Raw genomic sequence first — 13,158 nt, forward strand, 5'->3', positions numbered from 1 at the left:
TAACCATGAAGATGACTGGCCCAGTTCGCCTCAATTTGGCTGGAGTCTTGTGTGACGATAAAGAGCCCTTGTGAGCCTCGTAATATTTACTAAACTACAGCCTACGACTATTGTCCTCAACGCGCCCAAGAGAGAAATCATTGGGATGAACACGCCTGATAAGGCCTCACACGACAACTCCCTCTCCCACGAGCATCTCATTGCCCTCGGACGCGAAGTTCCAGACGACCATGGCGGATGCGGCTTTGAAAGGAAACGAACTCCGTTGACATCGGAGATCGCATCAAATTAGGCCGAGAACTCGTAAAGCAAGCTTGGTATGCCCTCACAGCCCCCACCCCAGTCCATAAGCTCCTGAATGATCTATCCGCCAGGCTCCGAGACAGCCTGGTCCGGAGAGTGACGACAAAAGTAGATTAGAACAAAGATGGGCCTGGGATTCGGTGATGATCTTGGCTCTTGTCCCCTTTCTCTTGGTCTGTGAGCTATTGACAGGCTTCCCTGTCGGTTCAGAGGGGGTGTCTTATGTAGCGTACATATCAACGGAGGGCAATGCAGTTGGTCTGCGGTCCTCGTTACCACTTTGTTGGTAAATGACCAAGAGATAACATAACATCAACGGTTGCGGCGTAGCAAATAACGGCGCAGCAAGCAAACACCTGTCAATCACATGCCTGAAAATGGTGCTGTGCCCGTAAACCTAAGACTTCCGACCTGGCTGGCGATTGTGAAGACTGGCGACATCGTCGATGTCGAAATAGAGTTGAACGTAGAAAACGACAGAAAAAAGAGCTAATACAGAAGCGTCAAGTCAATCTGGGAAAGTGAGGTTGACGTAGAATTTGCTGGCGCACAGCTCCCGGATCAAGCAAAGCGTCCGGCAGCGAACCCGGCAACACAGACATTGAGCTAAACTTTGAAATCAAAGCAACACCTTGCCGCCGCAATCTGTTGCTGGGGAATTACGGAAGAAACGTAGACAGCTGGGGACCGGCAGGCAAGAATTGGTTGACGTATCGGATGCGACCACCATGCCCATTCATTCAGGTCGTCCGTGAGGCCCTGAGTAAGGTGACGAAAAAGAGGGAATGGGGGTGGAGATGGCTCCAATTGTGAAGTGAAGTGAGCTGTCAGAACCGGGCTGTATCCGTAATGGCAGGTAAGGTACGGTTATAAGTGGAGAGGCCAGCCGGGGACTTCCAGTGTGAAATGTGCGAATGCCAACGGCCTTCCAGGGACTCTCCAGGGCCATCCCCTGATCCGCTCAGCAGCTGGATGAGTGCGTGGCTTGGTGATGTGACTGTTGGCGGCGGTGGTGGTTGTGGGGACGGAAATGGACGCCCGTGATCCCTGTAATGAGGACGAATCACTGCACGGAAGCCAGGGGAATTGTCAAAGATTTTACGAATCACAGCTTCGATTCAAGTCCGAGACCCCATGCCTAGCTTCAAAGGGGCGTAAAGATTGGGGATGCTGTAGGAGTTTGGAGCGATGATATCCTAACAGCCAGTCTGTTAGAGATTCAGTTGGCTGAGGCGTGCGGACCAACCCCGCTTCGTCGTTCCTTGTGTAATCTGCTGAGTAGATAGGTTTGCTTGCGCCTGGCTCCAAAGTATCGTCCTTGTCTCCGAGGTCCGCCTGGTCCATGGGCCCGCCGTGGTCGCCGTCGAATTTCCAACCTGAGAAGTGTCGAGTCAGGATGTGCCTGAAGTTCTCTGGGAGACCGACTTATAGTCAGCATGTGTCTGCAACGATTTTCACCGAATGTTGTCGCGACAATTCCGAGATTATTTAGTTTGTCGCGAAGCATTTAGAAGGCAGTCGGGTAAAGGATGCCAAGAGACTCCATCTGGGGCGCATGGTGGGAAGCCGAGGATGAAGCTAGCAAATAGTTGATGTAACCCCTCTTGGTGTGGTACTCCCTGCCAGACCTAGCTGGCAGGCAGGCCTTTACCGACCTATCGACCGTCCCAAGGGAGTGGTATAGTCTTTTTTCTTCACGCCGGCCGCTTCGTGCAGACGGAATAGCGGAAGGTGACCAGAGAGGTCGAAACGTGCATACCTGCTCCACGAGGCGTTCACTCACACTATCTCGTCATTGTGAAGTGCTGGTAAGCACCCGGCAATCCTGCGTGGCCTCTAGCGGTGACGGGGCGTTAGCAACAATCAACGTAGCAATAACCAACGTTTCCCATCGACTGGAACAGACACTTGCGGCGTCTGGGCAATATCATGTTAGGTGTGTCTCGTCGCCTGGAGGATACCGAAACCGGATACGATCGAGACACATCCTTTTGGTGCGGGTCTTGATCAACGCATCGCCGCTTGTCTGTAATGGGGGTTGTCATCTAGAAATCGGGGCGTCAGCAGCACGACTAGTCTTTTACCAAAAGATTAATTTAGCGTTGAGCTCATGCAGCCTACGACCGGCCCTAAGCGGCTGCTTGGCTCAAAATGCAGAGGTCATTGAATCGGGAAAAACAAACGACCCGATCGTTGCGCGCTCTTCGGCGGAGTAATTGCCGTCTCAGAGGAAAAAGCAAGCAAGACAACAGGTGGTCTTTGGCTTTATTGCTTTTTCTTGTGATGATGGGCTATAGCAGCGGGGTTTCGTGTTTTACGCCGAGACGTCGAGTTTTCCCACTAACCACATTGCCTCAGACATGCCTTTGACCATTGTGGCCATGGGATTGATGGTTGGCTGGCAACTGTACGAGTATCTGGGCGGCGGCCGCAAAGAAGGTGGTGGTCTCGGAGCATGAGCATGCATAGCTGCAGCAGCTGCAGCACTGCAAGACCTTCTCTAGCGTGGTGGAGTCGTGGGTTTGTCCAGGCCGGCAGTTTTGGATCGATAGGATGTGACGATATCTTGCTTTAACACTATCGCTCGAGACGAGCCAGTGCAATATGTGACAAACTAGGCCGAGCGAGCCCTCCAATGTAGGGCGGTAGGTTCCAGGTGAGTCGGCGGGCGATGGGTGTGAGTACTGCTGCAGTGTTCGAGCAGAACGAACCATTGATGGGTCAATGTGGGCGCGTCAAATGGTTGGATCGGCCCCCGGCTGACCACCTCAAACCCGTAAGCAATGCTTTTCCAGCGCCATTTTCAGGAAGGAGTTGGTTCTGCACAGGAGCGTGGACAGCCTGCTGTGTAACAGGACTTGACTAGATGCACATGTATCCAAGAATGGACGGCGTCATCACCTCTTTCTTGAAGAGCACAGCTAGGTATTCAATGCATCCACAGTGCCTGAGCCGGAAGTGTATGTGGCTTCAGGCGAACAAGACGGGCGGTTACGGATACAGAGCGTCCCAACTTTGCTGTGCTGGAGGTCCTACTCAAGAAGATGCGTACCTAGATGAGTGAGGCGCTAGGGCGTGAGACATGCCGCAGACGAGGGATTAAAATGATGGTGTTGCAGAGAAGTTCGTCATGGACCCGGTGATGGATCTCGACGGGGTGAGAAAGGAGTAGCGTGGGCTAGACAGACGAGGATGATGAGAGGCCGCGCGATGTGATGATGTAGGTAGGAAACATCGGTGGTACTGACGGAATCATGAAGTTGGAAAGAGGCGGATCCTGTCTGGAAAGAAAGGTGAGACCTCGGCGGCCAATGAGACGCTGTCTTGTCCATGGCTTGGGTTTGGAACTTGTAGAGCAAAGAGGGGGCGACTGTCGTTGGTGATAGTCGGGACCTGGAAAGGGCGAGAAGTGTGGAAGAGAAAGCACGCTGGTGGCAGGGCACCTTCCTCCCTGCAGTAGTCTAACCAAGTTTGCGACCTTCAGTAAGCGGGAAAAGACAAGTGCATCTTGGTGCCTTCCAGTCTGGGTTTGCCTCTGAGCTGGAACCAACTACCTTACCTAGTAAGGCAAGTTTTCTGACATTTGGGGCAAGAAGATTCGGGGCAAGAAAATCTGGGAAAAGAGAATCAGGACATTGAAGGCGGCATGGAACACTTTCTTCCCCTCCATTTCTGACCTCGGGGTTGGTCATGCTTAGGGTCTACGGAGTACCGTCCGAGGAAAAAGAGACACGATCTATCTTAGCCTAGAATTGTGCAAGGACCTGGCCGGGGCGGGAGTCTGAATTTTGGGCCGAAAATTGGACCCTGGAAAAATCGTGGGCCCTTCCAACGTATTCCCGGTCGGCAAAGTTGTGTACATAGAGCACCAGACTTGGTCATAAAACCAGCTTCTAGCAATTTGCCAACCATACCCAGTCTCGTGTATCTGTGCCTAGCAAGCATGCCACAACTGTAGGCAGACGAGGATGATCAGCATGTATAACAAAGGATGTTCATGTTCGTGAAGTTTTCTTCCATCATGTGGTCATGAGGTATCTAACCGGCTAGCTAACATATCTGACCCATTTGCTATACTGTGCGAGGCCGAGGTGGTCACGCAGGACTCATCCTAATCAATGTGGTCGTCGATGCAGGCAGTGAGGGAGCCGAACTCTCGGCAAAAGGCATGACAAAATATCAGACCATGCGTTCCCCCCATAGCCCTCAAAACGGGGCCGAAAGAAAGTAGGGCAGTTTTTTTTTTTTCTTTCTTTCCCAACTCCTGTTTCTCGCCGTCCGAGTCCGTCCGAGTCCGCCAGGTTGTCAAAAGGCGCAGTCGACATTGGACGGACCTAGGGTATAAAAGATAAACCTCGCCGTAACAGTAGGTAGGTTAGAGACGGTCGATGGTCGGTGCCACCGGCGTGACGATCGGGCCGTTCCTAGCACATAGTCTACTTCAAGCCCGAACCGATGCCGAGGACCCCGTCCGAAAACTTCCACAGGCCGGCGGGAGGGAACATTAATTTACCAGTGTTTTCACCAATGCAGCAAGCAAGAACTAGCGGACCATAGGTACATACTTCGGTACCGAGCAGTCTTTCGGGAATGGACGAAAAGAATGAGGAAAGCAAAGGGTCCAAGTCTGCACCCGCGTCAAGCAGGTACCACGGTTCATGCTTATTGTTGGCGTTGGCAAAAGTCCCTCGAACCTCTGAGGAAGCGAGCACGGATACTCAAGCCTATCACCAAGGGTAATGGCTCGCCCAAACATGAACCAAGGGATGAATGACGCTGATCTCAGGGGAGAAGCTTAAACACACTGCATTGTCGATTACACGAATCTGTATCTGTGCATGCAGCATGTATCGTCCGAATCTGCTAATTGGTTAAGGCACCCTACCAAGACCCGAAGTTATCCCCGACGCCTCAGATAGACGGTGCAAGTAGGCAACAAAATCCGGACTTAACGTCGTTTGTCTGCCGTGCGAGTCCCCCACACTCCCGTCCGCATGCCAGAACGATAGGTAATCACACAGAGAGGAGGAACCATCTTGAAGTTGGAAAGCCGTTGGTCTTGGTCCTGGTCTTGGTTTGCAGTTCTAATCCTGGTTCGGCCTGGGGGCGTACGGCATGCGGCATGCCAGACTGTCCCCTGGGCCTGACATAACGCTCAGTGCGCCCATGCCTGCTACTGACGGAAGGGAATCGCGTACAGAGCGTGAGAGAGAGAAGGAGGGAGGTGCGGATAGCTTATCCCGGCAAGATGACAAGGTTCGTACGGACGCTACCCTACCTCGCGGCTTGGTACAGTACGACGGTGCAAGAGCGGGCAGTAGTGGTGTACTGGTCCATGGGTGAGTTGTGGTGCATTCCGAGATACTTTGGACTTTGTATTTGGCTCCGAAGCTCCGTGCGGCGCGCCTGTCCTTACCAATAAGTGGAGTGTTTACCTAGGTACGTAGATGGGCGGCCGCACCCTGTTCCCACCCGGAACGTGCTCCTGCGGTACGTACCTCTCGGTTCACCTGGCATGGAAGTTTGACTAGACGTTCCCGTCTGGGTTGGCTGACGGTTCTGTCAATCACCACTCCGTTGCCGCTTTCCCCCCAAAATGCAATGCAATCCATCTAGTCCAATCCAGTCCAGTCTAATTCCGTCCAATCCTCATCCCCGCCATTTTACCCGAACTTCGTGATCGGTCTCCAGCAGTTTTCTTTTCTCGACTCACACTCCCTCCCCTTCGGTCACCCGTCCATTCAGCATCAATCGAAGCTTGCCCACCGACGCCTCTGGCTCCAAACTACGGCCTACGAATATAGTCTACTCCGTACTCCGTACCTACAGTCCATCGCCGGCTCAACCTGCCATCGCCTACGGGTACTGTGCGGGAACATCGCACCCGACTTTCCGCTGCCCACGTTCCTTTGTCCCACGCAACTGCTCCGCGCACTCTGGAAGCCCGGCCCAGGCCCGCTGCTAATCACCCACCTACCAACCACTTTCCCTGTACCTCTTCGTAGAGGGAGCAAACATGCGTTTCTTGGCTTCAACGTTTACTGCATTCCTGCGCCGCCTCCAGCACATACCGATACCTACCTCTTGAACCCTGGAATGGAGCCGTTGAACGATAACCGCGTTCCCTTCCAACCGTCCTTTGTCCTCGTTGCCTTGTCTGTTGCCTCGCTGACGTCGACATCTCTTCAGCCGCGCTGGACGAACAACGGCGATAGCTTTGCAGTTCTTCGCCGTTAGCTGCGTACGGTCGCAACTGTACTGCAACGCTAAGTTGTCAATCTTGGCCATCATGGCCATCCATACAGTATTACTCCGCATGCCTGAATGCCTACCGGATGGAGCTGACAATCTCACAAGCGGACGTACAAACTACAAACACCTCCAGTCAAGGATCAGACGCCTCTGGCATGCGACAAGACGCCAGGGCAGGACGCCAAACAGGTCACCCCCCGTTCGGAACCCATCCCCGACCGCGCCATGCTTGGTTCTGATCCGCTCCCTATGCAGGCTTCATCCCATCTTGCGGCCCCGGCCTTATAGCATGCCCTAACCACCCGTCTGACGACGTCCCATTGAGCACGGCCAGCGGAGGGGCCTTCTTGCTGGCAATCCAGCAACCAGCCATGCTCGACCCTCTTCCATTCTCCCTGCCCGCGGCCTTCTCCTGGCAAGAGCAAACAAACCGTCTGAATGGACATGCACCTTGCCATTCTACCACGGTTAGCGACGAATAAGAAGCATTCCCCGCATGTTCCGATGGGGCACCGAATCCCCATCAAAATTTGTTTGCTTGCCATGCCAACGTACTAACTTCCGCGCCGTACCGCTTCCCGCAGGTGGCCCTGAACTGTCAAAATTTTCGTGAAGCGCCTTCAAGTCAACGCAACGGAGTCATACACCGGCCTCTGCCTCCTAAGGCCCCCGCTCAACCCCGTCTGGAAGCAAGGGCGAACCTAAGCGCTAGAAATGGATGCTACAAACACTACTTACTTTTGAAAGCCACACAAAACGCACCCGCGCTGGCATAGCGAGCTTAGCGGCGAACTCAACATGGCTATTTGGGGGTCATTTCCGTTCCTGCGAGACTTCGGAATGCCAAAACGACGATGATGGCTACTACTGGTAGGGAACGGCCGAATCCCTGCCATTGATCTTTGGAGAGAGCTTTGAGCTAAGAGAGCGCTTGGTCAAAACTTATGTTGAATAGACTGGACAGTTATTGTCATGTAGGCACCTCGATCCGTGACCAAGCGGCGATCTTGAATGGCACAGTCCTCCTAACTCACAGATCTCCAGAATGAAGCTTCCCGAAGGCTACTCACAACAACCCGCGAGTCACTCTAGTTGCTTTTTGTCGTCTCGCTAGAGTTAGACAGCACGCCAGCCGTACAATAGTCGAGAGCCCTGATTACTCGAAACAGGCGATGTGGCAGCATGTCATTGTTATATCTCGACGCGTGTAGCATCTTCGGTCTTGAGTCCAACACGACTTGTACCAATGGTTTTCACTCTCTCCCTCATTCAACAACGACCCACCGTTCGATATTTCTTACTAGCAGTCCTAGCTTTCCGAACCGAAAAGCCTGAATGGACATTCATTATTCCCTGCTTGGGTTGCAGTCTCCATGCCATCAGTTACCTGATAATTCTAATACTTAATGAAGCTTTTCAAAAGTAATTAGGGTGCTCCAGGAAGTCTTTCAAGGCTTATTTAGCGTGCAACAACATCACGAGAGGAAAAGAAAGCCCTGAGACGAACAGCGCGGGCTCGAATGATGCAATGGCCATCCAGAGATGCAGCCAATGCCATGTAATCAATGGAGACCCGTATAACTGGCAAGGCTTTTGCCGACCGATGCGCCGTTCAGCCCGGCCCACCGCTGTCTCACTTCGACCCCTGCTCTTCGACATGGGCTGTCTCCCACACCTTCATGCACTCACACAAATTATGATTTTTTGTCTGGCCTTACCTCTCGCAACAGCCGGCTACTCAGTTCAACTGAGAATGGACAGAGCGGTAAACGCTTCGACGAATTTAGCACCGGCTCGCGAATCTCGCACCAAACAGGTGTTCGAGTTGCTAAACGTTGCCACAGGATGGAATCTGTCCATCGCCTTGTGGTCCCCGTGGCCAATCTGCCCTCATCTGTTGCAAACTCAGACCTTGAGAGGCCAACCTCGTCGACTTATTTGAGGTGAGTGGAAACCAGAGAAATGAAGAGACATCTGCAAATCCAGATACTCCGGGCTCTGGCCGATCAGAGCCTTCAACTTGCGGGCCATTGCAGCAGTTTTGCTCAGTCTGCAGACGGTTGGCAGCGGGGGTGCCTGGGGAGGATGACCAGGGCTACGAGGATCGCCCTCCGCAACCCTCGCATTCAGTGACAGCACATGGTGGGTTTCTGGCCGGGAGGACTACGACTAGGGTCTCCATTCGACCACATCTGGCTGTGTTTGGTCTGGTACAGGCCTTGTATGCACGAAGATGCGTACCGCCCATGTCTGGTATAGTACATGCTCTACTTGGTCTGCTCACAGTAGTGCAAACACCATGGATGAGCTGGGGGGGGGGGTTGCCTCGGGAGGGGTGGGTGTGAACTGTGGTCTCCTGCAGACCACCTGTTGGGATGTCGAGCTGCGGCATTGGATGGGATGGTGGTGTATCCGTACGGGAACTCTTGACTCTCGAGCACACTCTTCCTCCTGGCTGGCACCTGCCACACCTTATCAGGCTGCGGACCAGGGAGGGAAGAAAGTGGAGGTTCAACCTAGTCCTACTCTCTCCCCTTGCACAGCTTCACAAGTATCCGTACGGATACCCTGACCACATTCCACCACGTCCACATCTAAAGGCTTACCTGAGAAAGCCTTTTTATTCTATCCCGCCCCCCTTCTTTACTCCACTGTCGTCAGTCCCGCGCCGGAAAGACTTGCTGTTCTGCTTCAGGCGTGTGTGCTCATCCGTTTTTCTTTGCCTTTTCATATGGCACTCAGACGGACACGTCCTCTCCATATTACTGCGGCTCACCAGTCCCTGGTTCTTTCAACTTGCAGTCCAGCCAAGAGCTGAAGGAGGGTAGAAGCTCACGCTGACTAGACCAGGGTACCTCCTGGTCTGACTTCCTACTTTTCTGCTCGTTCATGTTTCCACAACTGCGGATGCCGGTCTCGCTGCCCCTCGACCTCAAGTTGTCTGCGCGGCCTCTCTGCTCAAACCCCCCCTCGCTTGCGGGACACTGCTTCTCGCCCGCACTCCTCAGCTGGCTGTCACATACCACGGCAACAATCGAGATACACTAAAAAGCCCTAACTCAGATCATTACGAGAGGTACGGGACCCGTCGACAAGCTCGACTCGCCTCCGCCTTGCAGGTCCATCCTTCCTCCAAGATCCACCTCAGCCCGCGAGCCTCGAACTCATCTAGGGCCTTCACCCTCCACTGCTCCAGTTCGTGGTCATTGGCTCTTTCCTTCTCCTCTGATTCTCTTCCGAAGACAGCCGTATCCATTTTCCTCGTGTCGGCCTTGGAAGCATCGCAAACGCATTCTTGTTGGCTGCTTTGCTCTCTCCCCCCTTCCTACTCCCCAGCATCACCTTTTTCTTGGTCTACAGTCCATTCTACACATCACCCTTCCCTCCCCGAGACATTGCGTGGAGAGTTGCGCTCTAAGACAAAACCGCGAACCAGTGGAGAGGCTCTCCCCCCGATGTCTCAAGCCGTCTTGAAAACAAAGAGGACTTTGAGGTCCGCCCTGGCGCCCAGTCTCGCGAACTGATAGATTTGTTTGAACCACCCGGTCCCGCTCTCTCCGCCGACCTTTTTTCCCCCAAAACCCCGTAACGCCCCTGACGGATCACAAACCTCCTGCTTTGTCGTATCTTTCACTTGGAACGTCAATTTCGTCTCTTTAGCCACGAAACAGCGTCTAGCAATTTCACTGCACCAAGCAAGATCCACGCTCGGAAGCTATTTGTCTAGCCAACACTTACGATCCGACGCAGCATCCCGCTCCTATTCTGTTGGTCTGCTCTGGATCCCAATCTGGCTGGTATTCTTCGGCCGGACTTTGGAATATCTACTGAGCCACCCGCTAAACAAACGTCGGGGCGAGTCTGGCTCTTTACTCCGTCTACCCTCGCGCAGTCATTTCGACATATCACAGCCAACCTCCAACAACATCCCGTGGCCATCAGGCTTGAATATCCCCCAAAACAGTACAATCTTGCCTTGTGCTAGGCTTGATCACGCCGGGATCACATTGAGGTCTGACTTTTGTGGTCCTTTCCTACACACCTACTTCTGTTCCACAACAATCATCTCTCAGAAGTCCCACCCTTTACCACATATTGTAGGATATTCGAATGCAGATATCAGCACCTCAATGTTGTCTAACCATTGTGTAGTTACACATCGTATTCGTCCCATCACCTTCTGTATTTGGTTGGCAGCGTTACACACCAAAATCGCTTACGATAGCCTCTTAAAACTCATACGACGACTCGGTTCTCCTGCCTTAACAAGTGGACGCACTCTTCTTCCTTTCGGTTTGCTCTCTGATCTAATTGTGCCGTGGCCATGGTCCGCGACTACAATCGGGAGCCTTACCCTCGGCAATGGCCCCCTGAACGATTTCCAATTGACCATCCACCCCCCGAGGATGGTAGATACCACGAAGCTCGCGACGCTCGCAGACCTCCGATGGTGAGTAGGCGCAACGCTATCGACGTCTGGCGTAGATCACTTACAGTCAGTAGGATATCGAGAAGGCCCTCCGTGATCACTGCAACATTCCAGCCAAGAGATTCTTCATGGTAGCCGTGTTGGATGATGGCTCTACACAGATGTTCATGAATACGCCGGAGAGACAACCCAACGCTTACAGCAAATTCTTCAACTTGAAGAACTTCGTTCGTCATGTGAATAACGTCAACCACGGGAGTGGTGTGCGTCCTGGTGGGTTATCCAAACTGTGCCGTACTATATGGTTACTAACCCCCACAACGCAGTTGCCACCCCTGTTCATGATGATTCCGAATTCAGCCTTGACGGTGATGGCTATCAACAAGCATTTGGTGGCAGCTATGGTCATCGACACGATCGTCGTCGACTTGGCGGCGATATCTATGACGAGGATGGAAGCTACAAGACGCGCAAGAGGCACAGAGCAGGTATGGGCGGCGGCTACCGGAGACCTACCAACGACGATGACGACGTTGCGATTGTGGTTGCATCGAGCTCCAAGAAGACATTGAAAGTGGGCGACGAGAAGGACTTGTGGAATCTCTACGAGCAACGATTCAAAAACTGCCAGCAGACAGCCTGCAAGCTCATCGCCAAGGCTTGGGTCAAGGTGGTTGAGCCTAAGAAGCAGACGAATCACCCCTATACTGGCCAAGACGAAAAGGCCCCCGACTGGTGGCCCAAGCCATGGGGACCTACGAAAGAAGAGAAGGTCAGACACAAGGAGCCTGATCATCTCTATAAGCGAGGTAATATCTCCTTCTAGCAAGCACCTTTTCTAGATGCACCTACTAACGATTAGGACAGAGCGAGTCCACCTTCTGTGTCACATACTTCGAATGATCGTGGAACCACCTGAGAAGCAACACCCGGCCATCCGCAAAATGAACTTGAGCATTTTAAAGCTCGAAGAAGCGACGACGGAAGCAATGTCGGCTTTCTTTGCGGATAAAGAGAACAAAACAAATGCCAAGAAGAAGCCGTATCTAGATGAGATTTTCAAGGTTGCCAAGATGGAGGAGAGGTACAAGAACGGTGAAGTTGGTAAGCGCAAACTTTGTCACACCGACAGACTCGCTGCTAACAGTTCTAGACGGGGATGCTCAGGTTTTCGTCATGTCGGAGGACAAATTTTCAGAGAATTATCCCTCGGACAATGAAGACAATGGCTTTGTCAAGGAAGAGGACGAACATCCCTCAATCACATCTAGCGTATCGCCATCGAAGACGGGACCACAGCACGATCTCTTGCATAACTCGACCAGCGATCATAGCCCAACAGGGCCGTTGCACGGAGGCCCTTACATGAGCGACATGCCGATGCGCGGCCAACAGCAATACTCGACACAGATGCTTTCCTCAAACATGCATCCCGAGCACCATTTTGTGGAAACCAACAACATCCACCAGTCTGGCATGCCACTTCAAGACCTTGTACCGACGACACACGATCCGCACCGTCGCACGTCCCTGTACACTTCACCTACGGAGTACTCAACTACCAACAATGCCGGGATCTATTCACAGCCATGGCAAGGGAGCTCAGCAGCACCTGGTGGCGCTTCCGTCTACTCGTTCACACCGCAGCAACCCGGAACCGGACAAGGACACTTTGCGAACCCTAGTGTGCCACTCAACCAAAACCAGTACATTCCCACACCGTACGACAACATCTCGCGGAGCGGCTTTGATCAGGTTTTCCGGCCTGTAAGCGCCAGTCAAACGCCGGTGCAGAACTCTCAGGGGTTCCCAAATTACCTGCCTACCGACACACGCGGATTACCTGGGTCGGGCGGGAAAGCGGAAGCACTCGCAAGAGGACAAATGCATTGATTTGAGACGAAGTGAACCTGGGACAGATGGTTTGGCCAGCGCGAGGCATCATGAAGTCTTCCGCATATTAAGAGGGGCTGGAAGTAACAGCACAGCTCAGGACTAAAGCCCATTGCGGCAACACTTTAACGGCCTACACGATCTTAGGGTGACTTGGGCACGTTCTCTCGACTTGACGACCACCGGGATTTCCGAAGCAAATCAACAAAATATTAGGCGCGACCAACACAGCAACCACAACCTCAAGGCTACAGGACTAGGTACATCGGAACATCAGAACG

General features: G+C 53.0%; 4 protein-coding genes across 4 annotated transcripts; all 4 read left to right on the plus strand.

Moving 5' to 3' along the window:
* Window positions 1-4,893: 4,893 nt before the first annotated feature.
* Window positions 4,894-6,540, plus strand: CTAM01_06168 (uncharacterized protein; the record flags this gene model as incomplete). Its single annotated transcript, XM_060522197.1, has 3 exons — window positions 4,894-5,039; window positions 5,433-5,642; window positions 6,108-6,540. 3 exons carry the CDS (start codon window positions 4,894-4,896, stop codon window positions 6,538-6,540), a joined length of 789 nt encoding a protein of 262 aa, XP_060383387.1.
* A 52-nt stretch (window positions 6,541-6,592) lies between these two features.
* Window positions 6,593-6,843, plus strand: CTAM01_06169 (uncharacterized protein; the record flags this gene model as incomplete). The annotated part of the gene is made up of 2 exons (XM_060522198.1): window positions 6,593-6,607; window positions 6,661-6,843. 2 exons carry the CDS (start codon window positions 6,593-6,595, stop codon window positions 6,841-6,843), a joined length of 198 nt encoding a protein of 65 aa, XP_060383388.1.
* A 1,315-nt stretch (window positions 6,844-8,158) lies between these two features.
* On the plus strand, window positions 8,159-8,497 carry CTAM01_06170 (uncharacterized protein; the record flags this gene model as incomplete). Its single annotated transcript, XM_060522199.1, has 1 exon — window positions 8,159-8,497. One exon carries the CDS (start codon window positions 8,159-8,161, stop codon window positions 8,495-8,497), a length of 339 nt encoding a protein of 112 aa, XP_060383389.1.
* Window positions 8,498-10,879: 2,382 nt separating this feature from the next.
* On the plus strand, window positions 10,880-12,877 carry CTAM01_06171 (uncharacterized protein; the record flags this gene model as incomplete). The annotated part of the gene is made up of 5 exons (XM_060522200.1): window positions 10,880-11,005; window positions 11,059-11,257; window positions 11,311-11,793; window positions 11,852-12,088; window positions 12,138-12,877. 5 exons carry the CDS (start codon window positions 10,880-10,882, stop codon window positions 12,875-12,877), a joined length of 1,785 nt encoding a protein of 594 aa, XP_060383390.1.
* Window positions 12,878-13,158: the final 281 nt, after the last annotated feature.

This window comes from Colletotrichum tamarilloi (assembly GCF_030869305.1).
Source record: "Colletotrichum tamarilloi strain Tom-12 chromosome Unknown Scaffold_16.1, whole genome shotgun sequence".
NCBI lineage: Eukaryota > Fungi > Ascomycota > Sordariomycetes > Glomerellales > Glomerellaceae > Colletotrichum > Colletotrichum tamarilloi.